Source organism: Mya arenaria, chromosome 14, assembly GCF_026914265.1.
Source record: "Mya arenaria isolate MELC-2E11 chromosome 14, ASM2691426v1".
In the NCBI taxonomy this organism is placed as follows: Eukaryota; Metazoa; Mollusca; class Bivalvia; order Myida; family Myidae; genus Mya; species Mya arenaria.
In genome coordinates, this window is record NC_069135.1 from 54669156 (window position 1) to 54696712 (window position 27557).

At 35.0% G+C, this 27557-nt stretch overlaps 1 protein-coding gene across 1 annotated transcript in view; it reads left to right on the top strand.

The window, feature by feature from the left end:
* The window catches only part of LOC128216260 (mucin-2-like), a 99259-nt gene that overhangs the window by 2084 nt on the left and 69618 nt on the right, over window positions 1-27557 (top strand). The window contains exons 2-23 of the mRNA XM_052922829.1: window positions 1109-1279; window positions 3092-3156; window positions 4915-5022; window positions 5868-6064; window positions 6263-6383; window positions 6773-6928; window positions 8455-8540; window positions 9064-9177; window positions 11314-11473; window positions 12353-12498; window positions 12842-12936; window positions 13424-13571; window positions 14357-14665; window positions 14971-15135; window positions 16092-16338; window positions 18016-18283; window positions 20640-20835; window positions 22644-22738; window positions 24613-24662; window positions 25218-25467; window positions 26570-26664; window positions 26932-27060. Of these exons, the coding sequence (XP_052778789.1) occupies window positions 1109-1279; window positions 3092-3156; window positions 4915-5022; window positions 5868-6064; window positions 6263-6383; window positions 6773-6928; window positions 8455-8540; window positions 9064-9177; window positions 11314-11473; window positions 12353-12498; window positions 12842-12936; window positions 13424-13571; window positions 14357-14665; window positions 14971-15135; window positions 16092-16338; window positions 18016-18283; window positions 20640-20835; window positions 22644-22738; window positions 24613-24662; window positions 25218-25467; window positions 26570-26664; window positions 26932-27060 (3371 nt within the window). The remainder of the gene's footprint in view (window positions 1-1108; window positions 1280-3091; window positions 3157-4914; window positions 5023-5867; window positions 6065-6262; window positions 6384-6772; window positions 6929-8454; window positions 8541-9063; window positions 9178-11313; window positions 11474-12352; window positions 12499-12841; window positions 12937-13423; window positions 13572-14356; window positions 14666-14970; window positions 15136-16091; window positions 16339-18015; window positions 18284-20639; window positions 20836-22643; window positions 22739-24612; window positions 24663-25217; window positions 25468-26569; window positions 26665-26931; window positions 27061-27557) is intronic.

The following is a 27557-nucleotide window of genomic DNA, read 5'->3' on the forward strand; positions in this document are numbered from 1 at the left end:
ATTATAAAAGTGTAATATATTATAATTTGATATTCCAAAAAGAATGAAAAAATGTAAAAAAAAAGGTTCTTGTGAAGGATACCGAGTTTAATATTCATGAAATGAGCATAAAACACGGTGTTTCTTCTTAATGAGACTATAGTAGACCACAGTAAATCTTTTAGCATTCACCAATTATTTAATATTTTTGCGTTTTCAACTATTAAATACGCGGTTACAATCTTGTTATCAGTATTATAATATAAATTAATATTTTCCATAAATGCATTATTTAGTTAGTAGTAAATGGTTGATCACTCAAAATTAATGTTTGTAATACATGCGTATGTATTGATACTTTATATAAGAGTGTCACTTTAATGTAAATCGATCCACGTTTGGTTTTTTTTCCACTTTTTTTCGACAATACTTTATTCAGTAAATGGCGTCCTTAACGAGTACCTTTAAGAACTTTGAATTAACCTTGTCCTATCTTATCTTTAAAGGGACCCGCTACTGTTTTTGGAACATTTTTATGTTCACGGTAATGAATATAAAGGCACTCATATTATAATTATTTTACTGTTTGGTACCAAAATCTTGTCATATCTTAATTCTCCATAAAACTCGTGTTATGAATTATTAAAATAGCTCTTGTCCTATATTATTTCTAAATACAACTCGTGTTATGTATTATTAAGATAACTCTTGTCCTGTCTTATTTCTAAAGAAAACTCGTGTTATGTAAGATTTAGATAAATCTTGTCCCATATTTTTTTCTCAAAAACAAAACATTTGTATTATGGCAGCTTTGATTAGAATACAACTTACATTTACAGCCAAGGAAATTGCAGATACTAGGCTTAATCATTAGAAATATCAACGTTCGCGGGTGTTTAAAGGTCCGCCCATTGTCACTCATCCGATACACTCTCCCTGCGTCAGAGTTTGCGTTTACAATATATCAGCCAATGAGGTTATATGCTTAGTCAGTTAGATGGCCTGATTAAAATCTTAATGATTAAGAAGGGCTTGTCCGCAACGCTCACTCCGCACCTTCTTAATCATTAAGAATTTACTTCATGTTATCAAACTATTACTTAAACCTTTTTCTATCTTAACATTTTAGATGTTACGAGACGATTCCCCAATTCGAGAAAGTCACGGTCACGTGCGATCAAAGAGAGACATACATCAGACGCGGCTATGTGCTAAAAGACACCGACATCCAGCCAAATCTGCCATCGAGAAAAAAGATGGAACTATCCTCTTCTTCTACACAGAAGTGCACGATGTCAAAGTAAGTGCCCTTTTTTATACACTTTAAATGCAAACACTTAAAGCTGCACTCTCACAGATACACCGTTTTTACAAAAAAAATAATCTTTTTTTTGTCTTGGAAAGAGCAAATACTTGCGTAAATATCTGCAAACCAATGATAAAAGATTGCTGACAAAAGATCAGATCACAGATTCTTATATTTCCGTTAGAAATTTAATGTTTTATGGCTTAAACCGTTACTAACGGTGTAAGAAAATGCATACAACATCAATTTTTGAACTTAAATATAACATTCTGCGATTTCATTTTTGTCAGCAGGCTTGTAATACTGGTTTCCCTGCATTTTCGCAAAAATTGGCTTGTTCCAAGCAAGACAAAAAATGAAAAAAAGTTGTCAAAACGTTCGATCTGTGGGAGTGCAGCTTTAAAAAGGAAGTTCGTGTTGCTCTACACACATTATGCCAAGTTCACGTACATGCCGTAATTCGCAGCCTCTTGTGTACAGATGAAAACAAAGAAACGACCTCAAACATGAAACAATTGGCCGATTGTTCAGAACTGATTACACCCATCTTAATGGCGTCATTCTTAAAAAAATGATAACGCATATAATAGATAGAAAGCTTTAAATTGTTCAAACAATTAAAACCAACTATCTATCAGCGAAAATTTTATCAAAGTTAATTGTTAACTTTGTCGTTGTAAACTTTGTCGTTATTAACTTCGCCGTTGTTAACTTTAAAATCAGAATTACTCCGGTATGTAATAGATGAAGTTGTGATCTTTGTACTTTATCAAGATTTAAGACAGCCGTTTCAGCTAGCTCTGCCTCGTTGTATTAAAATATGTTAGCGCATCATCAAATATTTTATGTCTAAAAGTTAACAATAATGTCGTTAACCATGTTGTTAACTTCTGAACAGTTCCGATATGTCGTTGATTGCTCCATGCGTCGAAACCATTCGGAAATCCTCGGCCATTCTCTATCGACTACAACCGTGGTTGTATAAAGACGGTTTACAATGTCAGAATTCTTTACACTCTGACAACGCTGCAAGTAGATCGCGTAGAAATTTCAATTTGCAGTGAAACTTCATGACGAAACTCATGGGAATCTTTGCAATTATCCACTTTACTGACATTATCCACTTTACTGACATTATCCACTTTACTGACATTATCCACTTTACTGACATTATCCACTTTACTGACATTATCCACTTTACTGACATTGTCCACTTTACTGACATTATCCACTTTACTGACATTATCCACTTTACTGACATTATCCACTTTACTGACATTGTCCACTTTACTGACATTATCCACTTTACTGACATTATCCACTTTACTGACATTGTCCACTTTACTGACATTATCCACTTTACTGACATTATCCACTTTACTGACATTGTCCACTTTACTGACATTATCCACTTTACTGACATTATCCACTTTACTGACATTATCCTCTTTACTGACATTGTCCACTTTACTGACATTATCCACTTTACTGACATTGTCCACTTTACTGACATTATCCACTTTACTGACATTATCCACTTTACTGACATTATCCACTTTACTGACATTATCCACTTTACTGACATTATCCACTTTACTGACATTATCCACTTTACTGACATTCTCATCAATTTAAAATAAGTGATACAAAATACACGTCAGAACACGACTGTTAATCAATAATATTATTTAAAATTTTACGAACTACTTCAACTGATGCACCGGCATACATCCGAGGTTGTTTTCGATAGAAAATTTCCGAGGAGTTCCGAATGTCGTCGAAACACGTTCAATTCTTTTATTTTAGAAAATTGGATCCGATCTCCAGTCCGATATGCTGCGATGGTTGGACCGGTGATGACTGCGATACACGTATGTCTGGCCTTTTTCTGACCCATTCACAATGACTACTTTATGTGTTCTACGTCATCACAATATGTGTACATTAAACAAAAAAACTACATTTTTTTTCCAAATTTAAAGAAAAAAATCCTAAAAGAGATGAAATCACTGCCATGAAAAGCCTACGTTCTGGACATGCACCTTACCCCTTAGTCAGGGTTTTAGCGCGGGAACAATTCATTCGGAACAAATACTCATTTACAGTTATGCATTTATCAGCACTTTTGGGTGACATTTATTGTTCTATACAACCAGTATTAGCACCACTTGTATTGTTAAAAGCCAAAAATTCTTCATTTTTAACTTTTTAAAGAAAAAAAATCAAACTATTAAAAAATAGTTAAAAGGCAATGAAATGTCTAGGGTCGGTGAAAACAAATACAGTGTGTGATAAATTACGTCATAAAAATCCTTCGAATGAAGACTTTAAATAAAGATAACTTCACTATTTTTTCACAATTTTAAATGAAACATAGCGCAGTCTACGCCACTTACGCAGCCCCACATTCGGTCTTTAACAGAGTTTAATCGAGAGTTTATTTTTCTTAAAACACCGACAAACCTTTCCACAAAACGGCCGTTTGACGGAGCACTGTCAAAATATTATTTTGGAAACAGGTTGTTTGATGAAATTAATCACCCAATCAAAGTCTGGTAACAGAACAAAGACGGGGCTATTTCAGCGGCAAAGACTGCCCTTTGTTTTATTTTAAATGCTGTAAAATTAAAAGCTATCTTTGTTAAAAGTCTTTATTCCAATCAAAATGTTCCCTTCACATATGAGGTCCAACTTCGACATCTTTTATTTAAAATTAAATTTATCTGATTACTGGACGTTAAATCTATTAATGTTGAGTGCGATATTTCACATTAATCCAACATTATTTTGAATGGAAAATCAATTACATTGTAAAGCAATGGTTAGTGTGTACTTACAGAAATAAATGGTTTGATGTGACATATCAATTTTGAGTAAGAACATACTTACAATTAAGGTATTTAGTGGTCTACATGCTATTTTGTAAACTACCCACTTACTAAGCCAGCAAAAGTTCATATCTACCGCTTCAACTGATTAAATAAACAATGGCTAACTGCTGATTTACGGAAATGAATGTATTGGAAAACATGGGAAATGTGGCCCCTCTCTTCACTTACCCAATGGTATGGCACTATTTTCAAATATGTTGTATGTACATTTATTTTTGTTTAAACCAGCCGTCGGCCGTTATATGAGGATGACTCGTTAAAGCCAAAAAAAGGCGGGGTCGATAGAGAAAATATAATTTTAAAAACTAAGCTGATTAAGTGGTCATCATAATATTTTGTCCAATGAAAATGCTGTATTTCTTTTTTTGTCCAATACATGTATTCCAGCAAATAAGCAGTACGCCGATGTTGATTTTAATCAGGTCAAGCCGTAGGTATCAATAGGTCAAACAAGTGGATAGTTTACACAATATAATGTAGACCACTAAAACACTTAAAGGTTTTTAATATGCACTTACACAAAATAGATGCCTATTCGAATACCTCCCATCAAATAATTTATTTTTGTAACCATTTCTTAAGGTTTATTATTATGCATTTAACAAATACATCGGCCAAGTGTCTTTGACAGTACAGACCTGTTAATTTTTGCAGATGTTTACTAATAAACCGAAATGTAATCGAAATGTAATTGAATGTTATCATGAATCTGACCATCTTGTCCAAATCGATTTTCAGCCGTGTGTGAACCTGCATGCAAGAACGGAGGTGTTTGTACAACTCCTAATACGTGCTCATGCCCGCCTGAGTTTTCCGGCCATCTGTGTCAGAGAACGGGACCATCAAGTAAGTGATGCTACATAGTTTGTTCAAATTTGTCATTTCTGTTCGTAAACCTTTTTTTGAGAAACCATGAACCATATACCCTGGATAAAATGTATTTTTTAAAACATTTTTTTCTCTTCTTTTTTTATGAAGTCACACTTCGTTCAATCATAATAACTTCATCATTAGACATGATAACATAATGTAATAAAAAATATATAAACAGAAATCTTTTATTTTTTTACACAATTTATACCGATTATTTATTTTTGAAAATGTTATAAAAGACGTTTTATTTCTTTTGATGTACATTTAACTTATATATCATATTAGTCCCTTTTAAAGGCTTAGTTTAAGGAATGTTTGGTTTGGCATGAAAATCCCGATATTTATGTTACGGGAGGGCTTTTGTCCGCCCTGTCATTTTCACGGGAGGGCTTTTGTCCGCTCTGTCATTTTCACGGGAGGGCTTTTGTCCGCCCTGTCATTTTCACGGGAGGGCTTTTGTCCGCCTTGTCATTTTTGGACGGGAGGGCTTTTGTCCGTTTCCCGAAAATCCCCTGCTGTGCTCTCCTGCTTTTTGATAAATATTATGCATGAATCTTTAAAGGAGCACACTATATATACATATTTTTTAAAATGCATTTTTATTTTTAACTTAATTGACTTTCATGATCAAAACAAAACAAAAAAAACTATGATTTGTTAGCGATATTTTGGCGCTTTTTTTCCTTTTAATTGTATGATGAAAACCCCAACACGATTTGATAAGACCTATTTTGATTTGTACACGTGATTGTCCTGGTCAAAGACATGCACACTGACAAAGTTGCGTTTTAAAATAATTATAATATCGTATCCAACAGATGGCACTGGCGTCGTAACGCAGACTAACTTCCTTCCGTTCACGACGTGCATCGCCGCCGGCAAGAACTACTACCGCACGTTTGATGGTAAAGAGTACCCATTCAGCGGTACCTGCACCTACGTGCTAGCCCGCACCAAATTCTGGTCGATCACGGTGGAACACTTCAATTGCAACCGCCTTGAAACGTGCAAGAAGGTATTCCATTTAAGGATTGATAGCATCTTTTCTTGCGTTTATGCTGTATGAACGCAGTAGGGCACGCGAGCAAGTTCTATGAGGCGCGCTAGCCATCATCGGATGATAACCGCAATTGCTGAAAGGCATTTCATTTAAGGAATGGAAGTTGAGGTGTAAAAATACGCGTATAGTAATGCTAGATTGTAATTTTTACAGAAGCTGACGTTCGTTTATGGCGATCTACTAACGATCGAGCTCTTTGACGGTGAAATAAAAATCAACGACATCGTTACGATTGTTGCTAAAAACGGAGAACACGTCTACGACGACAACGGATGTAAATAATAATAATTATAATTATTTTTATTATTATAATTATTATTATTATTGTTATTTCTATAATTATTAGTAGTATAAATATTACTATTACAACTTTTATTATTATTATTATTATTATTATTATTATTATTATTATTATTATTATTATTATTATTATTATTATTACTATCATTAATATTATTTTTACTATCATTATTACTATCATTAATATTACTATCAAAATTATTTTTATCATTATTATTATTATTATTATTATTATTATTATTATCATCATCATCATCATCATCATCATCATCATCATCATCATCATCATTTTTATCATTATTATTATTATTATTATTATTATTATTATTATTATTATTATTATTATTATTATTATTATTTAAGTATGTGAGATACAACACAGCGACGCCATCTACCTGACCCTGATACCCGATATAATGCGCATTAAGTTTGACGGCAAAGTCATACTTGTCTCTGTGAACCGGAACTACCGCGAAGTCATTGAGGGTCTCTGTGGGAACAGGAATAACGATCCAAGCGGTATGTTCATTTCAACTCATTCAATTCAATAGTTTATAAGCACAAACATTCAAGTTCATCGCCTTTACTTCTTGACGGTAACATTTTATTGACATACATGAGAAGAGCATGATACTATAATGACACAGATTATTAACACTATTAATATATTGTTAATTCAAGTATAAAAAGTAATTATTGATGTGATATTGCTTAAACAGTGACGTACCCTAATCATTAATTGAACAATAGGTATAGATTGACCATCCCCCTAATAAGGTATGCGATCAGGCATGTTTTGACAATAGCGAGTACAGACAGACAGAAAATTTATTCAAGTCTTACTTTTATACATTCATGGGATAAATATAGATAGAACATGCAATAATAATGTATAAAACCACTCCTCATGGAGTTATGAGAGACTATTTGCTCAATAAAAAAACAATAAAATATATCAACTTTAAAACATGCAATATGACTTAAAATATTCAGTAATAAAGATAAGATGAGAATAATCATTATTGTACAAAACATGCAATAAAACATACAAACACTAATTACTTGTTATACAGATACTGACGTCGGAGTTTTAGGATATCATGACAGGTTTAGGCACTGTGTTTAACAATAGTTTCATTTGAAAGAAGGAATGAAAGTTTTTCGTTATCCGATAATGAATTGAAATTATCATTAATATCAATAACTTTTAACAACAGTAAATGTCGTAGATTATTATATAAAGGGCAATGTAATAAAACAAGCGAGTATGTTAGTGATGAAAGGTAATCGTTGTAAGGCCACTGTAAGGAGAATAATTATTATCATTGTATATCAATGTAGGTATACCAAGTGATGAATTGCGTCATAATTGCTCCGTTGGAAGCCAATATTTTGCTTCGAATATTGACTTTTAACTTAAATAATTTGACTGTTTACTCATCATTTTAAATGATACATAGCACAGTCTACGCCACTTACAGAGCCGCGCATTTGGTCTTTAACCAAATTGAGAGTTTAGTTTCTTGAAACACTTCGACAAACCTTTTTACAAAACCGCCGCCTGATTGAGGCCTTTCAGAGCATTAGTTTGTAAACAGGTTTGTCGAAGTAATTGAGAAAACTAATCGCCTTATCAAACTCTTGTAATAAAACGAAAATCGGTCTCTTAAAGCGGCATAGACTGCACTTCTTGTTTTTGAATTGAAAATGATGAAGAAAAATAAAAGTTATTATTGTTTAAAGACTTCATTCGAAGCAAAATATTGCCTTCCGTCGAAGCATTTATGACGCAATTCATCACGTGGTATACACACACTGAATATAAATGCATATAAACATGATTATTCCAACGCCAACTTACGCAAAGGGCACGAATTGAAGCACATTTTTGTACAAACGAGTAAAATAATAGTATGATAAATGAAACAGTGAAATATCGTTTTTATTTCTCAGATAAATCTCTATAAACCACCATATTGGAGCAACAATATTTTCTGGTTTTACTGAAAAATTATTTTTATAATGGTTATAAATGTTTTTTGCAGACGACTTCACAATGGCGGATGGAACCCTTACACATCACGAAGTACTATTTGCATCCTCCTTCAAAGTGGACACTCCGGGCCAAATCGTGAGTTCATTTTGACATACACTGTTGATCACTCTGCGTTGGATCATTGATAGAACAAAGTTGATAAGTCATGAATCATTTAAGGTTTTAAAATCTGATATCTGTATAAACATCAGCATAAACCTAAAATATGTCCGTGGCATACGTTAAGCAAACAAAGAGCCGCTTTCTGTTACTACAATATCAACTGTTAATAATTACAGGATCTTAACTGTTAATAAATACAGGATCTACTGTTAATAAATTACAGGATCTACTGGTTATAATTACAGGATCTACTGTTAATAATTACAGGATCTACCGTTATAAATACAGGATCTTCTGTTAATAAATACAGGATCTACTGTTCATAATTACAGGACCTACTGTTAATCATAACAGGATATTCTGTAAATAAGTACACATGATCTACTGGTTATAAATATCAAGAACTATTGTTAATAAATACAGGATATACAGTAAAATGTTGAGTTAATTCTTAGATGAAAAAAGGCCTAACCTTATTGGATGTTGTTTATTTCAGTGTATGCCAGCTGGTATGACCCAGAACTACTGTAAGAACCGTGAAGAAGAAGAACAGGCCCAGAAACGCTGTTCACCTCTTCATTCGCGAGATTTCAATGAATGCCATGAGGCGGTGAGTACATAGTATTCACTGAGTAGTTATTTATATCACCGAACGATTTTGACAGCGATCACTCTGTTCATATTTCGACTCTCTAGCCGGTATTTACGGAGTGTTATCAAGTACATGTATAGTTATTTATATCAACGAACGATTCTGACCGCGATCACTCTGTTTCTATCTTCATACACTTATGGAGTATTATCAAGTAGTTATTTATATCACAGAATGACTCTGACAGCGATCACTCTGTTTATATATCGACTTTTTGGCCGGTATTTACGGACTGTTATCAGATACTTATTTATATCAACGAACGATTCAAACCGCGATCCCTTTTTATATTTTGACGCTCTAGCCGGTATTTACGGAGTGTCATTAAGTAGTTATTTATATCACAGAACGACTCTGACAGCGACCGCTCTGTTTATATCTCGAATTTTTTACCGGTATTTACGGAGCATACAATTAGGCCCACGATTGTCATTTCAATTCAGCCATAAGCATACCATTAGTCCCACGATCGTTACGTCAATTCAGCCATAAGCATACCATTAGTCCCACGATTGTCATTTCAATTCAGCCATGAGCACACCATTAGTCCCACGATCGTCATTTCAATTCAGCCATAAGCATACCATTAGTCCCACGATCGTTACGTCAATTCAGCCATAAGCATACCATTAGTCCCACGATTGTCATTTCAATTCAGCCATGAGCACACCATTAGTCCCACGATCGCCATGTCAATTCAGCCATGAGTATACCATTAGTCCCACGAATGTCATGTCAATTCAGCCATGAGTATACAATTAGTCCCACGATCGTCATGTCAATTCAGCCATGAGTACACCATTAGTCCCACGATTGTCATTTCACTTCAGCCATGAGCACACCATTAGTCCCACGATCGTCATGTCAATTCAGCCATGAGCATACCATTAGTCCCACGATCGTCATGTCAATTCAGCCATGAGTATACCATTAGTCCCACGATTGTCATGTCAATTCAGCCATGAGTACACCATTAGTCCCACGATCGTCATGTCAATTCAGACATGAGTATACCATTAGTCCCACGATTGTCATGTCAATTCAGCCATGAGTATACCATAAGTCCCACGATCGTCATGTCAATTCAGCCATGAGTATACCATTAGTCCCACGATCGTCATGTCAATTCAGCCATGAGCACAACATTAGTCCCACGATCGTCATGTCAATTCAGCCATGAGCACAACATTAGTCCCATGATCGTCATGTCAATTCAGCCATGAGCACACCATTAGTCCCACGATCGTTATGTCAATTCAGCCATGAGTATAACATTAGTCCCACGATCGTTATGTCAATTCAGCCATGAGTATAACATTAGTCCCACGATCGTTATGTCAATTCAGCCTTGAGTATACCATTAGTCCCACGATCGTTATGTCAATTCAGCCATGAGTATACCATTAGTCCCACGATTGTCATGTCAACTCAGCCATGAGCATACCATTAGTCCCACGATCGTTATGTCAACTCAGCCATGAGCATACCATTAGTCCCACGATCGTAATGTCAATTCAGCCATGAGTATACCATTAGTCCCACGATCGTTATGTTAATTCAGCCATGAGTATACCATTAGTCCCACGATCGTAATATCAATTCAGCCATAAGTATACCATTAGTCCCACGATTGTCATTTCAATTCAGCAATGAGCATACCATTAGTCCCACGATTGTCATGTCAACTTAGCCATGAGCATACCATTAGTCCTACGATTGTCATTTCAATTCAGCCATGAGCATACCATTAGTCCCACGATTGTCATGCAATTCAGCCATGACCTGACCATTAGTCCCACGATCGTTATGTCAATTCAGCCATGAGTATACCATTAGTTCCACGATCGTTATGTCAATTCAGCCATGAGTATACCATTAGTCCCACGATTGTCATTTCAATTCAGCCATGAGCATACCATTAGTCCCAAGATTGTCATGTCAATATAGCTATGAGCATACCATTAGTCCTACGATTGCCATTTCAATTCAGCCATGAGCATACTATTAGTCCCACGATTGTCATGTCAATTTAGCCATGAGCATACCATTACTAATGCAAGTGTCAAGTCTAATTATTAATCTTACTATCTTCAGGTCAACTACAACATGATCTTCAAGACATGTGTCAACGAGATGTGCGGCGCAGACACCTTCGAAGCACGGAATGACGTGTTGTGTGAAGCTCTCGAGACACTTGGCAGTAGATGCTCGTGCGAAGGAATCAGTGTGGCTTGGAGGGGCGAAAATCTCTGCCGTAAGTGGTTATATTTTTTAAGAAAAACATTCAGTACAATTCGGCCATTTTCCATCGAAAACAACTTCGGAGGTTTATGTCCGGTTTACAATATTAGAAATAATTACAGTTTAATTTCGCTGCAAGTAAATCGCGTAGTAATTTCAATTTAGCAGTTATTCTTTACGACATTACTCTTGGGGATCTTAATTATTTATGCGACTAAATACTTCACTGACATTCAATTTAACTTAGTAATACAAAGTATACGTTAAAACACTACTATAAAGTCCTATAATTTAAAATTTTACGAACAACTTCGACTGCTCTACATCGGAGGTTGTTTTCAATCGAAAATGGCCGAGGATTTCCGATTGCGAGAGAAAAAATGTCAGGCTGAAGCATAGGTGACGTCAGTTAGCGAATGTTCTACAGCATACAGTTTCGTAAAAAATACAGCTAGGTCTGCTCGACCAACCAAGTAGCTGATAAAATATTCGTATTCGCACCTGCTATTACGTCATAGCATATTTAGTGCTATAAATAGTTACTCACCAACGATGTTTGTTGCTATAAAAAGTAACACGTCAACCATGTCTATTGCTGTAAATAGTTACTCATCAACCATGTTTATTGCTATAAATTGTAACACGCCAAGCATGTTAATTGTTATAAATAGTAACACGTCAACCATGTATTTTGCTATAAAAAGTTACTCATCAGCCAAGTTTTAGCTATAAATTGCAACACGTCAACCATGTCTATTGCTATAAATAGTTACTCATCCACCATGTTTATTGCTATAAATTGTAACACGCCAAGCATGTCTATTTCTATAAAAAGTAACACGTCAATCATGTTTATTGCTATAAATAGTAACATAATTACCTCCATCTTCAGCCAAGGAGTGTGAAGGTGATATGGTGTACCGAACAAACCAGCCATCATGCCATCAAACTTGTGACAACTTATACACTACACTTCCCGACTCGTGCACAGCCATGCCCCAGAGCTGGTGTACGTGTCCATACGGAACATATCTGCAGGTAAAATATTAAAAATGCTATGTCGGGTAACCGTTCATTTTTCTTTTTAAATCTTACATAATCCTTCTTCGGACAATGTGAGATTTTACATTTGATTAAAAATACAGTAGAAACGCTTTTTATCGAAGGCAATATATAGAGATGACGAACAGTCGATACAACTAAAACACAAAAACAAACATCAGGACTTCGGGAAATACATAGAGATGACGAACAGTCGATACATCTAAATCACAAACAAAGACATCAGGGCTTCGGGAAATACATAGAGATGACGAACAGTCGATACATCTAAAACACCAGAAAATGTAGTCTAAACGTCAATTTATATTTTACCTTTCAGGAAGGAAAATGTGTGAATGCTGAGGACTGCCAATGCTATATGCACGGAAAGCCGTACAAAAATGGCGAAAAAGCAAACCAAGACTGCAACGAATGGTACGTGCAAACGTTTGCTTTCACAAAAAAAAAACACCTACAGTCCAACCCCGTTGGCTCGAACTCCCAGGGACCAGCGAAAAAAAAAGAGCAACTCGAGCCTCGAAAAATTCGAACCAAGCGGGAATGATATCTTAAGTACATGTATAAAGAAATCGGCCCTTTATGTTAAGCTAGAGTCATCGGGGAATTCGAGCCAAGCATGTTCGAGCCAACGGGGATCGACTATAATGTTAAAATAATAGAATTATCGGTCGAGCGTCTTATGAGGTAAACATGGACATTCACCCATATATCGTAAGATGAAGATATTCGACTTAATGTAAGGTATTTTAACATTTGATTGAATGCGTCTTAAAAAGGACACCAGTCCTGCCAAGGAAATAGAATCGAGATAGATTTATATCAGCTTTTATCTATTTTCACAATTAAGCTATAGTAAACTAAATTAGTATAAAATAACCTTTCGATTGTTTCTCTTTGACAGTACTTGCAACTACGGATACTGGGAGTGCACGGAGGACCGTTGCTCTGCAACATGTTCCATCATTGGATTCCAACATGTTACCACCTTAGATGGAATGAACTACAGATTTAAGCCGCCAAATGATCAGTGTAGTTTTAGCCTTGTTAAGGTGAGTCGGACGTCTTTGCATTTTTTGGCTGTATGCCGCAGGCCAAAAAACTTAAGTACCACAAATCCGAATAAGTTATCGTCAGTACTACTTTTTGACATAACATGTTAAAATAATTCATGCGCCGGGGTTATAAAATTAGACGTACTGTGCAATGCGGTTTAAAATATTGCAATTTAAAAGTCCATTTTTATTTAAATACGTTCACAACCTAAAGAAGCTTAAATTAGTACTTGTGAGCAACCGAGGGGAACATTTATGTGCTGTTGTTTACGATGAAAAATGACCGAGGAGTTCCGAATGTCTAAACATAGATCAGCTGTATCCAATACCAATAAAAATGCTGAACGCAGGTATTCTTACCAGCCAATGAAAAGTAATTCAATCTAAAGATTCACACTTACTCCCAAATAAGATTTACCACAATTAATACAATTGTTTTGATACACAAAAAGGGTGAATAAATGTTGAAAACAGAGTGTTTTTTTAAAGAATGATACCAAGTTTAATTTGAAAGAAAGGTGCATAAACAAGGTATTTCTACCCCATGAGACTAAAAGATCGCAGTAAATCTTTTAGCATTCACCAATCACTTAATAGTTTTGCGTTTTAAGCTTTTACATACACGGTTACACTTTTGTTATCATGGTTAACATGTAAACGTGTTCCAATAATGCAGTATTTACTAAGTAGTGAAAGGTTAATCACTCAAATTTTATGTTTGTTATACATGTATATGTGTTGAATTTGAATAAGAGTGTCACTTCATGTTATCTCCCTTTCAGTCACTGCCAGAAAGCGAATCCGCAACTCGTGGTCTGTCAATCGACGTCATAATGGAACCAGACGTGAGCAACCCTAACGGTCGTGTTATGAGCGGCCTCGTAATTCAAGTCGCAGGTATAAAGGTCTTAATCGAACGCTCTGGTGTCTTCGTCGGAGGAGTCAAACGGGATCTGCCGTACATTGATAACATAGTTTACGTGAAACAAGCCACTGATCGCTTCCACATGGTCCAGATATTTGGCATTGTTATCACCACCAACTTGAAGGACAATTTGCAGATGAATATGAGTCCTTACTACTCTGGCTTGGTAAGCAGATAACTTCCAATTTCTCGAAAGTTCTTAAGTATAACAAAGTTAAACTTAAGAATCTATTTTTCATTCAGCCATTTTTTTTTCGTGATTTTATTTTTTTCTAAATAATAGTTAAACATGCTTAACAAAAATGTAAGTCCCAAGGCACTTAAAAATGTAAACATTACACAATTTAACAAAAACAAAATTGGCATAGCTTAATTATGTTATAAAAGGACGTCAAGAAAATAGGGCTTGGCTAGTATAAATCAATTTTTGGTATATTCCGCATTGTATATTTCTTAATTTTCATCTTTCAGGTCGTTGGTTTGTGTGGAAAATACAACTTTCAGTCAAACGATGATTTTACATCTAGCGCAAACATAGAGACAACGTCGATTAATGAATTCGTCAACAGCTACGCGCACAGTGCAAAATGCAAGAACTCGCAAGAATCCAGATGCGAGTTTGCGATCAACGCTGATGTATGTTAAGCAACAATTTAACACCCCCCCCAACAAAAAAAATAAAAATAAAAAAGTAATCAAGAAAAAAGAGGAAGAAAATTAAAAAAAAATCATTGTTTAACAAATATCTCTATAAAAGGGGGAATTAGGTAGGCATCATTTTCTTTCTCTAAAAACCAAAAACTGAAATCATACTGTCTATGCAAAAGGGTATACTTGCATTCATATGACTATACATGGTCATTGTTTATTTTACTATTAATACGTTCTATATAATGTATTATTTAACCTCAATGATAATAAATTAAAGTCAATAATAAGAACTTGTATTAAAAAAAGGGATTATCAATGAATTTTAAAACCCACAAATTGTCATTTTTCGAAAAACCACGAAATTTGAAGCTCAAGAATATAGATGATTTTACAATGCTCCGATTTTCATTCAACACCCATGCTTGAGTTTCATTAGGCATACTTTAAGATACAACATCGTATTCACACGTACTAAGTTTGATTGAGTAACAGCAACAGCTTGTGTATACAACGAGATAAATTTCGTCATAAATGCTACGTCGGAAAGCAATAGCTTGCTTCTAATGAAGACTTTAAACAAAGATAACTTTACTATTAATTCACCATTTTAAATGAAACATAATCCCATCACAAAACCGGCACCTGCTTTAGCAATGTCAAAACATTACATTGGGAACAGGTTTGTCGAAATGTTTGAGGAAACTAATTGTCTAATCAACTCTGGTAATAAAACGAAGGTGGGGCTCTTTAAGCGACATAAACTGCCCTTTGTTTAATTTAAAATAGTGAAGAAAAAGGAAGAGTGATATTTGTTTTTAATCATCACTCGGGGCAAAATGTTAGCATGGCATGTGTGATTCACTCTATCACGTGGTATACACACACTGAGCGACATGTAAATACATAATTGTGGAAAGTAACATACATCTCTTTTAATATAGAAAACGCGTGCTCAAGACATATGCGGCATTCTCAGGGACTCGCCTGCAACGCAGGAATGTGGCAATGCACTGCAGCTCCAGGAGTACTATGAGGAATGTATGCTGGACTTCTGTCAAGCTATGGGATCCACAAGCTCACCGTCATCATCTGCAATGTGCGTCATTGCATCAACCCTTGCCATCCAGTGCTCCAAGATAAATACTGAAGTTGACTGGAATACAGACGATGCATTTTTATTCCATTGCGGTATGAGATTGTTAACTGTTATTTTTGATTTCGTTTTAACATTATTATTAATGTTTTACGGAAACTGCTATCATTTGTGTCACAGAAATAATTTTTTTATAATGAGCCTTAATCATAGTATATACATATAAGATGGATGATAGATGAAGTAAGCTGAAAAAAGACTTGAGGAAATACTGTCGACCGAGGCGAAAACAAGATTGACAGTATTTCTGAAAGTTGACAATAGTTTACTATAATCGTCTTATAGTTACTGTTCTTTACTAAAACATTTAAGAGGATCAACAAACTGTTGCGAATGTAAAATGACATTTTAAACAAAGAAAGACTTCCTGATTACATCGGAAATAAAATATAAGCTAATGCGCATGCGTGCGGTCATTGGTAATCTCCGTGTATTTCCGTACCGGGTGACAATAGTTTTTGACACAAAAACTTCTCCCTCTGTGCGACAGTAAATTTTGACAATACTGATATCTTTCGATATCGTATGGGAACATTGCATTGAGTATGTAAATGCCGCATACCAATAATGGATACCATTCAATTGGCGAAAATATCGACTTGGTATTTAGCATGTATGTAGAACCTGTACATATATTGTCTGCGATTCTTTAGTCTTTTTGTGAATGGGGCCTTGATGGCACCACGAATTGTAAACATAACGAAAAAATGCCAACCATTGTGAATATACGATATATATTTCAAATCGATGAACTGTTATACATAGGACAACTCTTAAGCTATTTACAACGCATTTCCTTAGACCCTAATAAAATTAAAACATATTTGTAATAGTTTTTTTTTTGAAGATTGCGAATCATAGGATTTAGGAATTGTGAATTGGGTCGATTTAAGACCTACCCTCCATTTTTTTGCAGTTTTAACATGCATTAATTTTCATTTTACAAATACGCTTTTTAATGTTATTATAATTGATTTAAGGTATCCGAATTGTACAATAGGTTTTTAATGATTATTACAATTTAGTACGGGATCATATACAGAGTGAATAATCACGTGACTTAGAGGTTCTCACCACACTACGGAAATTTGTAGAAAGATGCAAAGCTGAAATTTTGGCCAAGATTTGCATCATTAAAATACAGATAACAGTATAGCCTTTTATATGCTTAGAAAAATACTTTTACATATTTTCTGTCAAAAAAGTAATTTATAAATTAACATCATTTTCTCGTTTGTATACATCGGTTGTGAACCTTGATGACCTATGTCAGAACCCCTTTAAGTCACATGATTCCTTACCCTGAAAAAAACTTTTTGTACTATCCTGTTATTGGTTGTATTTTTTACACGTTTCATGCGTGATGACCCATGTCATTTCTGTAGTTTAAGAAAGATCATTGGTTGCTAGTTACAAACATTTCAAATAAATCATCGAATCAACTTAATAGAAAATATTTTTACAGTTTTTATATTTGTCTGCTTTATTTAAACTCAAGTCAAACGTGAAATTCCTTATTTTGCGATCTTTTAATGCCAAAAAAAAATGTTCGAAATATTTTTTTCGGATTATTTTTTTTTTAAAAATTTCTCACCCTACTCAATAGACGCTTTAAAAATGTACCAACGTATTATGCGGTCACCCGGCACCAAAAATGACATGATTGTACATGGGTAGTTTATTAGTGCTGATTATCCCAAACACATTTTCAGAACCGGAAAGACGGTGTTCCAAAGGTGGACAAATGTTCAGTGATAATGCGCGCGTCTGTAACACTCATTGTAGCGATTTGTCAATGCCCGAAAAACAGTGTACCGAAAACATTGTCATCGGTGGATGTACCTGTGCCGACGGTCAGTACTTGGATTCCAACGATATCTGCGTTGATATGGACGCATGTCCTTGTCTAGACGATATGCAGCCAAACAGTGAAGTGTACTACCAACCTGGTGAAGTGTTAAAACGCGCTTGCACAACTTGGTAAGTTTCATGTTTTCGATTGAAGTTTGCACATAGTTCTTTGACGTGTATTACATGTATATGTTATTGTTTTACATCGTCTCCACATGATAACGAACGCTTCCCTCGAACGTGCATTTGTTTTAACAGTGTCTTGACAAGGGGTGGTCCCAGGATTTGATGTAAGAGGTGGAGTTACTTAGGGGCGTAACCTTTCTACTTGCGCTCCTCCCTCAGAACCGAAACAAATTTGGTTAAACTGTTGGCAGGGCGGGGGGGGGGGGGGGGCTTGTGGGTAACCCCGCTAGAAAAGTTGAACACTTTCTAGTCCGAAATGATGCATTTTGGTAGTATTTTTTCTCCTACATTGAAATTTAAAGTAGAATTGGTCGATCCGCTAGTAGTATAGACGATTATTGTTCGCTTGATGGTGATTCATTACCAATTACGCCACGTTAACATGGTCGGCACCTTTTGTTTAACAATGACTTAACGGACGGATAATTCAATGGATCCAGTGGTTTACTCCAACCCTGATCACTGTCTGTAGAAACGATATTTATATTGCATATATGGTTAATCCCTAACGGTCTTTCCGGATTTTAAATATCCTGGCCCAAATTTCTCGAAATCAAGCTTGCTAGTTTAAATAAGCTCCTGAAACATTTTAAACACACAGTAGGCGTGGCAATAGGCGCATGCGTAGTAATAGCATTTTTAATAATGAAGAGTCATTGAGGAATAAGTGACGATTCTACACGAAAAAGAAACTAACCATTTTAAAAATCTAGCGCCGCTGATTGGCTGGAAATTTAGGGCAAACACTTACACGTATTTGCGCTCTCTGATTTCGTCAATATAATAATAAAAAACATTTTGTTTCACCCACGCGGGTTCAATATAAGTATTTTGATCGTGAATTTGCCTCTAAAGCGTTCGAAAGGTTACTTTGAACGCTCCATTTTTCCCAAATGTTTCTGAGCGGTGATACAATGCTTTTTTAATCATTTTTTCAGTGCAAACAGTCGCGTCGACAAATAAAGTTTTGGTATTACGCTAGATTTCCAGTACACGAATTTTCAATGTTCAAATTGAATTATTTTTTCCGGATCGAATCAATATTCGTTCTATATGGTATTTAAGGGTATTTTCAAGTGTCATTTAAATGATGTTTGTTATTAAGCCTAAAAAATACATTTGGTTCGGGTTACCCGACCCTACCGACGGAATAGGCGCCGACCCTACCGTTTTTATAGTCAGTTTGAAAAAATATGAAAAACTAAAAAAACACACAAAAAAAACGTGTAGGGCCTAAACCAAACGGTTTAAGAAAAATGCATAAAACATCAATTTTTGAGCATAAATATAAACATCTGGGGCCGTATTCAATAAGCATCTTAGTGAATATTTTCAACTTAGTGAGAATTTCGTAATTTTTGACAACGATTATTTTAAATACCCGCTACTTTTCATCAGATTTATTCATATGCATGTATTGTTTGGACCATTTTCTTGCTTTTTCATATTTTCATATTCTTGATTTTCATATTTTTGGTGTACAAACATTGTTCGTTTTCTTAAAATTCAAATTAGAAAAATGGCAATTTTTCACTAAGTTGAAAATTATTACTAAGATGCTTATTGAATACGGCCCCTGCGATCTAATATTTTGTCAGCAGTCTTATTTAACTGCTTTCCATGGATTTTTGCAAAAATTGGCTTGTTCCAAGACAAAAAATAAAAAAAAGTTGTCAAAACGTTCAATCTGTGAGAGTGCAGCTTTAAATTGTTTTTCACTTTGTAAACCTTAAATGCTTATACAGAAGAACTTTAACAAAAAAGCCTACCTACCCTACCTATTTTTGAAAAGGATGTAACCTTAACCAAACATATTTTTTTAGGCCTTAGGTTGCGCGGCCATACAAGATATTCGAATGCTTAATCCATTTGACAATGCAATTTTTATAGGCTTAAAAGCTGCACTCTCACAGATTGAACGTTTTGACAACATTTTTTTTATTTATTTTGTCTAGGAACAAGCCAATTTTTGCGAAAATCCATTGAAACCTGGTATATAAGACTGCTAATAAAAATTAGATTTCACATTGTTACATTTAAGTTCAAAAATTGATGTTTTATCCATTTTTCTTTAACTGTTAGTAACGGTTTAAGCCAAAAAACATTAATTTTCGAACGGAAATATGAAAATCTGCGATATGATCTTTTGTCAGCAATCTTTTATCATTGGTTTGCAGATATGTACGCAAACATTTGCTTTTTCCATGACAAAAAATAAAAAAAGTTGTAAAAATGGTAAATCTGTGAGAGTGCAGCTTTAAGGAGATGATATTTCCAAGTGCGTTTTTTTTTCTAACAGCGAATGCAAGAATGGCCGTTTCGTGTGTGATGAGACGCTCGAAAATTGCTCTGACAAAGTGAAATGTCCCGAAAACCAGGTGTATTTAGTAAACTCCGACGAGTGTCAGCTGGCCTGTGGCGACAACAACAACGACTGTACCGGCGGAAGGTGGACCGGATGTGGCTGCACAGATGGTCTTGTGCTTGATAAAATGGTATGTTTAAAAAATTGATCACGATTTTCACAAATCAGTTTAGAAAAAATTCAGCGGTTTCAAAAATATGATTTTATTTGGTTGTTAAACATAAATACGATTAATTATTAAGCTATCTCTGACGTCAAGTTTTTCCCATAATCATTTTAGCACTTTCACTGTTTCTGCTTATAGTTTAGATTTGAAGACCCCCGCACTCCCCTTATAAATTAATTAAATGTTTCGTCTTATAACTCTGTTTCTAAATATCTTTTGGATGTTGTGCTTATATAATGATAGTTGTTTGTTATGATCATTTGTCTTAAATATACATTATTCGTATTAAATGTATACATATTGCTTTTGTATTATATCTAAACAGCCAAAACTCGCTATGCCGAACTCTGTTTTCACGAAGTTCTGATTATGACGAACCTTTTACGAATGTGTTGGGTCTAGCTAGATACTTCTTTTAGTTCGGCTATATCGAATGCTCGTTATCTCGAAGTATTCCTCGAGGTCCCAAAGACTTTGACTTAGCGAGTTTTGGATGCATTTAGTTTCTACTTGTGTGATTAAAACATGTTTTACATGACGTGTTTTGCGGCTGTATGTATAATATACGCAAAACCCGTTTGTCTCGAATTCGTTTAGATCGATTTCTTCATTTTGTTTTACTCTTTGTAATCATTCCCGCTTGGCTCGATATTCGCGAGGCTCGAGGTATTTTGGTCGGTCCCTGATATATCGAGCCATCGGATTTCGACCGTATCTTTGTAAAATACACAAACCAGCCTTCTTTTTTTCGACCAAAATTTATAAAACTATTTATTACATTTTCTTGTTGTGTTTGTCTGTGTACCAATGTTTTGAGCGTCTATGATGAATTGAAAATGGTTTCATTATAAAGTTTGTCATTCCAAAATATTCCACAAATGTGACACAATCTACGAAAACCATGCCCCAATTTCTCGAAACTTCTTACGTCCCTTATAACAGGGTTAAGCTAAGCTCACTATTTTGTCTTTCAATAATTTGCATAATATTTACTTCTTTAGGAGTTTTAATGCTTTAGAAAGGAAAAATCATTATGATAGTCACAAATTACCATTTTTCATTTATCAAAATACAATTTAGAATGCACATTGCATTATTGAAATAAGCTACTTAAGTCTGTTAAGCTTAAAAAGTTTTGAGAAATTGGGGCCAGGCCACATGTGAAAGTGACGTTACGAGAGAAATGACGTTTTTTCAGAACGTTTCTTACGCGGTTTTATTTTTGTTGCCCGTTTATAAATGGACACTTAAAGTGACACTCTAATTTAAAATTAATACATACACTTGTATAACAAACAATAATTTTATGTAAATTATTAATAACTGATAAATAGTAATATGTATGTAATAGCTGAAAACGCAAAAATATTAAATGGTTGGTGAGTGCTAAAAGATTAACTACGATCTACCAGCTACTATCGTCTCATAAGGTAGAAATACTGTACATTTCTTTAAAATTCAACAAGGCATCCTTCATAAACACCATTGTTTTTGACATTTTTTCGTCCTTTTTGTAATATTAAAACAGTTTTATCAATTTTGGTAGGTTTCATTTGGGAACAAGAGTGCATCTTTTAGATAGATCCGGTGTCACACTTGGAAAATCAGCGTGTTAAGAAAACGTGTGTTCTTCCGTTAGGTCAATTTCGACTGTTGTCTGCTTTTCGGAGATTGCGTCAAAAATATTAAATGGACGACGTGAATGTTGATACGTAGTAAAATTTAATAATATTTTGATACAAAAAGTAAAAGCTCTTTTTGATCCGTTTCAGACGAGTACATGCATTAATGCTACGGACTGCCCCTGCTTTTTGAACGCTAAAGCATACCAAAATGGAGCGAAGGAAAACACCCGATGCAAGACAATGTAAGTATGACTCTAACTAGGTGAAATTGATTTCATGTTCAGAAATATATGACAAAAAGAGTTCACTAATTAGACTCACAGTGGCTTGATTTATGGAAACTAGATGTTATCATTGACCATAAACTGTGACCATGCTCGAAGTCATTGTCCATAATTCCATCGAAAAATATTCATAAATTATGCAATAAAAAATACGTACCTGACACTGGTAGCTATAAACAAGAGAAGTGAAGAAACAAGCTTATCCAAGACCAAGATATACAGTGTTTTTTTATGCAATTTACTGCCCTTTAAAGGCTGTTTTCCCTAGTGAAAATGTGTTCATTTTCCCCAAAAGTTCATAATATTCCCCCAATTTATTGAATACAGATCCCGTGAATGAATAAAAAAGCAAATAATTTATTAACAAAAAGATCCCGTGAATGAATAAAAAAGCAAATAATTTATGAACAAAATCTTAATTTAACTATTTATTTAACAGCATTACTTATGCATGGAGAAGAAAAAAAAGTATATTTGCTATTATATTTGTTATTTAAGCATGATTTTTTTAACTTTCCCAAAGTCGACAAAAAATCCCAGTTGAGAAAGAACAGGTGGTGAAAATAATTTAACCCCCCCCCACTGATATATATATATATATATATATATATATATATATATATATATATATATATATATATATATATATATATTTGAAGACTGAATTTGAGGCAGACAATCATATGCAAGCAACATACTGGTAAATACCAATAACCCAGACAGCATTTATCGTGAAGATGGCACATCAATGATTAAAATCCATTTTTACAAATTTTTACAAAAAAATCATCAATTCCAAACGGACCTAATCAATAGAGCATAGTTCCTAAAATAATTGAGATAATCTAATAATTTTTACTGTTCTGATAAGGTAAGATTCCCACCTACAAGAAAAATATTGATGAATTTTTGCACATGTTTACCTTATATTTATTTATATATAATACTAATTTTCTTTCATGAAAAATTGTGGAATATTTTTTTAAATGACACACATTCACTATTTTGACCAAAAAAAAAAATAAAAAAAAAAATAAAAAAAAAAAAAAAAAAAATTAAAAATAAAAATATGAAAAAAAATGTATTACTGTATCCAGGCAATGTGACGAGCACCTTTGCTTCCACATCTCTTTTCAACTTGTTTACATTGCGTCATCCAATGGTCCCACGCATTCGCTATCTTATTCAGCGCGCGTTGGGTACCAGCAGGTTACATACTACCTTTACTCGCGGTTATTTGAACGATTGCTACCGCGCGCGTTGAATTAGATAGCGAATGAATTTTTTGGGCCAAAGGCAGTAATAAAAAATGCAATATGATTTGTACAGGCATATATGGAAATGCCCTACGGAATCACTGAATGGATTTCTTACTTGCTATATATATATATATGCTAATAAGGCAGATACGAGGGCGCTCAATTTAGAAAACACTTTCTATCGAAAACAACTTCGAATAACTTGTATATTGACGGTTTACAATGTCAGAATTCTTTACATTTAACTACGCTGCAATGTCAATTTAGCTGTTAAACTCAATGACTTTACTCTCGGGAATCTTAATTATTTAATGAATATTACAGTTCTCTTGAAACGAATTCCAAAAAAACACTAAAAAGGGCAAAACACTACCATAAATGAATACTTATTTTCATATATTTACGAACAAGTTCTACTGATGTATCGGAATACATCCGAGATTTTGGAAAATGCCCGAGATGTTCCGAATGAGTCAATACTGGACCACACAGGAAATGGACTAGAATGCGATTCATATCAGTTAACTGTTCACAATAAGTAGATTAACTAATTTATAAATCGAAATGTTTCAGGACATGCCAGGACAGCAAATGGCAGACTGAGATGGCCGATGAGTGTCCAGGTATAAGAATGTTTTTTATTATTCATTATTCGAATGATAACCGCTAATAACGATGAACATAGGCTCTGTGTTTATCAGAAAGGTATACAGACTCAGAACGACAGACAAACCGACTGACCGACCGAGTGACAGACCGAGTGACAGACCGACCGAATGACCGAACGACCGACCGACCGACCGATAGACAGACAGACATCATACAGACAGATAGACAGACAGACAGACAGACAGCCTACGGACAGACCGACAGACAATCAGACAGACAAACAGACAGCCTACAGACAAACAGACAGCCTTCAGACATACCGATAGACAGACAGTCAGACAGACAGACGTGATCGAAGTTGGGCTTTGTAACGTATGTTATCTCTACGCGTACCTTAACCTTCCCAACTGCATTCATTACAAAAGTAATAATTACGAAAACAGTTGTACCAATAGCACAAAAACATCAAAATATTTTTGAAAGTATTTGCTCTAAAATGTGTTACTCCATAAGCAATATTCACGAAAACGGTTAAAAATAAATATCTTAAATGAATCGTTATTCTTAAGGTATTTGCTCTGCAACTGGCGAGTCAAGTTTCTCGACATTTGACGGGAAAATGTTCAGTTTCTCGGACACGTGCGAGTACACGATGTTGGTGGTCGGTGACACCTCCGTCACGCAGCAAAACGTCCCGTGTGGTAGCGGAGGTGCTTGTGCTAAGAAAGTAGTGGTGACCTACCGTTCCACAAAGATTGAAATGCTTCAAGGGATTCCCCTGAAGGTTGGCGGCCTCGACATGATCTCGGGATATTATAGGTTTGTCGCTATACTATTTGATTGTATTATTGTTATAGTTTTTTTCAGGGTAAGGAATCATGTGCCGCAAAGGGGTTCTCACATACATGTAGATCACCACGGGTCACAACCGATGTAAACAAACAAGCAATGTGATGTTAACTTCTGTAGCTTTTTTTTGACAGAACAGAAATAAAAAAAATCTTAGCCTATTAAAAGCTATGCTATTTTCTGCTTCTACGCGTGTGAAATATTTTAGATTTGCTTGTATTTTAATGATGCAGTCCTTGGCCAAAATTTCTGCCTTTGATTGTTCTACGAAATTCCGTCAAGTTTAATTGTTCGCAAAGGATTGCATCATCAAAATGTATTTTTCTTACTGTTTTAAAAGGCATAGTGCTGAAACCATGGATCGATTGTTCAGAACAAAGTTAACAATGAGAACATTGTTAAAGTTAACAATGTTGTTAGCTGAATAGTTGTTAACTTTCAAATGTTTAATAATGTAAAGGTTTCATTCGCTACGCTTTATCCGCCCATTCTTAATCATGAACAAATTACTTCATGACATCTTACTATTACTTAAGATTGTAGTTAAGACTATAATCCCGTCTTGAAACGGCTCTGTGTCTTCCATTGAGAGGTTATTAAAAGCTTTTGTGCATTCTGGTACAGTGAAACTCCGTTGGCTCGAACTCCCAGGGACCGGCAAAAATACCTCGAGCCTCAGAAAAATCGAGCCAATCGGTATTGGTTATCTTAATTTTAAAGAAATAGGTTCTTTACATCCAGTCCGAGCTAATGAGGAATTCGAGCGAAACAAGTTCGAGCCAACGGGGTTCGACTGTATTCGAATTTATGAAAAGACAAGCAACAAATCATTACACACATTATATTAATCACTTTCGGTGGCATTATGTTAGGCGAGATTATGGTCTTTTAAATTGTTGTGGGGAAAACCGGAGTACCCGGAGGAAACCCACTTGCCCGGCTTGGTGACCACAAACTAAACTCACATGCGCCCAGGTCGGGAATCAAACCCGACCAGTCGCATAGGTGAGAAGAGAGAGCGCTTACCACTGCGTTAACCTGGCAATCTTGTACAGTTATTTTAAATTCACAGGTCATCAGATGCCAACATCGAAGTTTCGCAGTCTGGTACTTACAACGTTGTCGTGAAAGTAAAATCGGCTGGTCTTCGAGTCTACTACGACTGGGGTAAGTTTTCAAATTATCTCTTAGAAAAAAAAATCCATTTTATTTCAGCAAAATGATTACTTTGGCAAAATAAATAAAAATTCTTGCTGCAAAGTACTTTAAAATTATCTTTGAGAAAATTTTGTCAAGATAAAACTTATTTATTTTTTTTAGCCTCATACGTGTCATTTTTATATAAGCGAAAATATGTAAAAAAATAAATAATTATCTCAGAGAAAATAATATCTCAAGCCAATAACCCTATTTTTTCAAATTTTGAAATTGTAGGAATGAGGTTGCACCTGTTTTTGGACGAGGCCTATGCTAACCAAGTAGCCGGCTTGTGTGGCAACTTTGACGGCAGTAACACAAACGACTTTAAATTGAAAGATGGATCAACCACAGGAAACCCACATGGCAAGTTATCAATTTCTCGTTGACGCTGTATGTACGTTATTCCGTCTTCTCAACGAGTGCGTGTATGTAAGCTTATTTATACTCGCACTCGGGCCTTGCCACTTCGGCGAGTGCTCCGTTAAGATTGTTAGTCATTTTAGGTTTATGGAGCATAGTGCGCAGACAGAATGTAACCCTGGTTAGAGCTACCCTGGTTCAGTAACGTGCACCAGTTTATAGCACTATCACACGGGACCCCCATTTAACGTCCCTCCCGGAAGACGATTAATTTTTTTAGTGATGCGACGGGGAATCGAACCTACGACTCCTGGATTGATAGTCAAGTGTGTTACCACTAGACCACGGATCCGCCAGAAAGAAGAGTTAAAAAAGCTACGAAATCCAATTTTACATGATCTATAAATAAACTGTCTATGATTGGACGAAAAGCAATATTCGTGTACAAAACAATACGCATTTTGACCTGTTTTTTTTTCGGACCGAAAAGTTTACTGTTT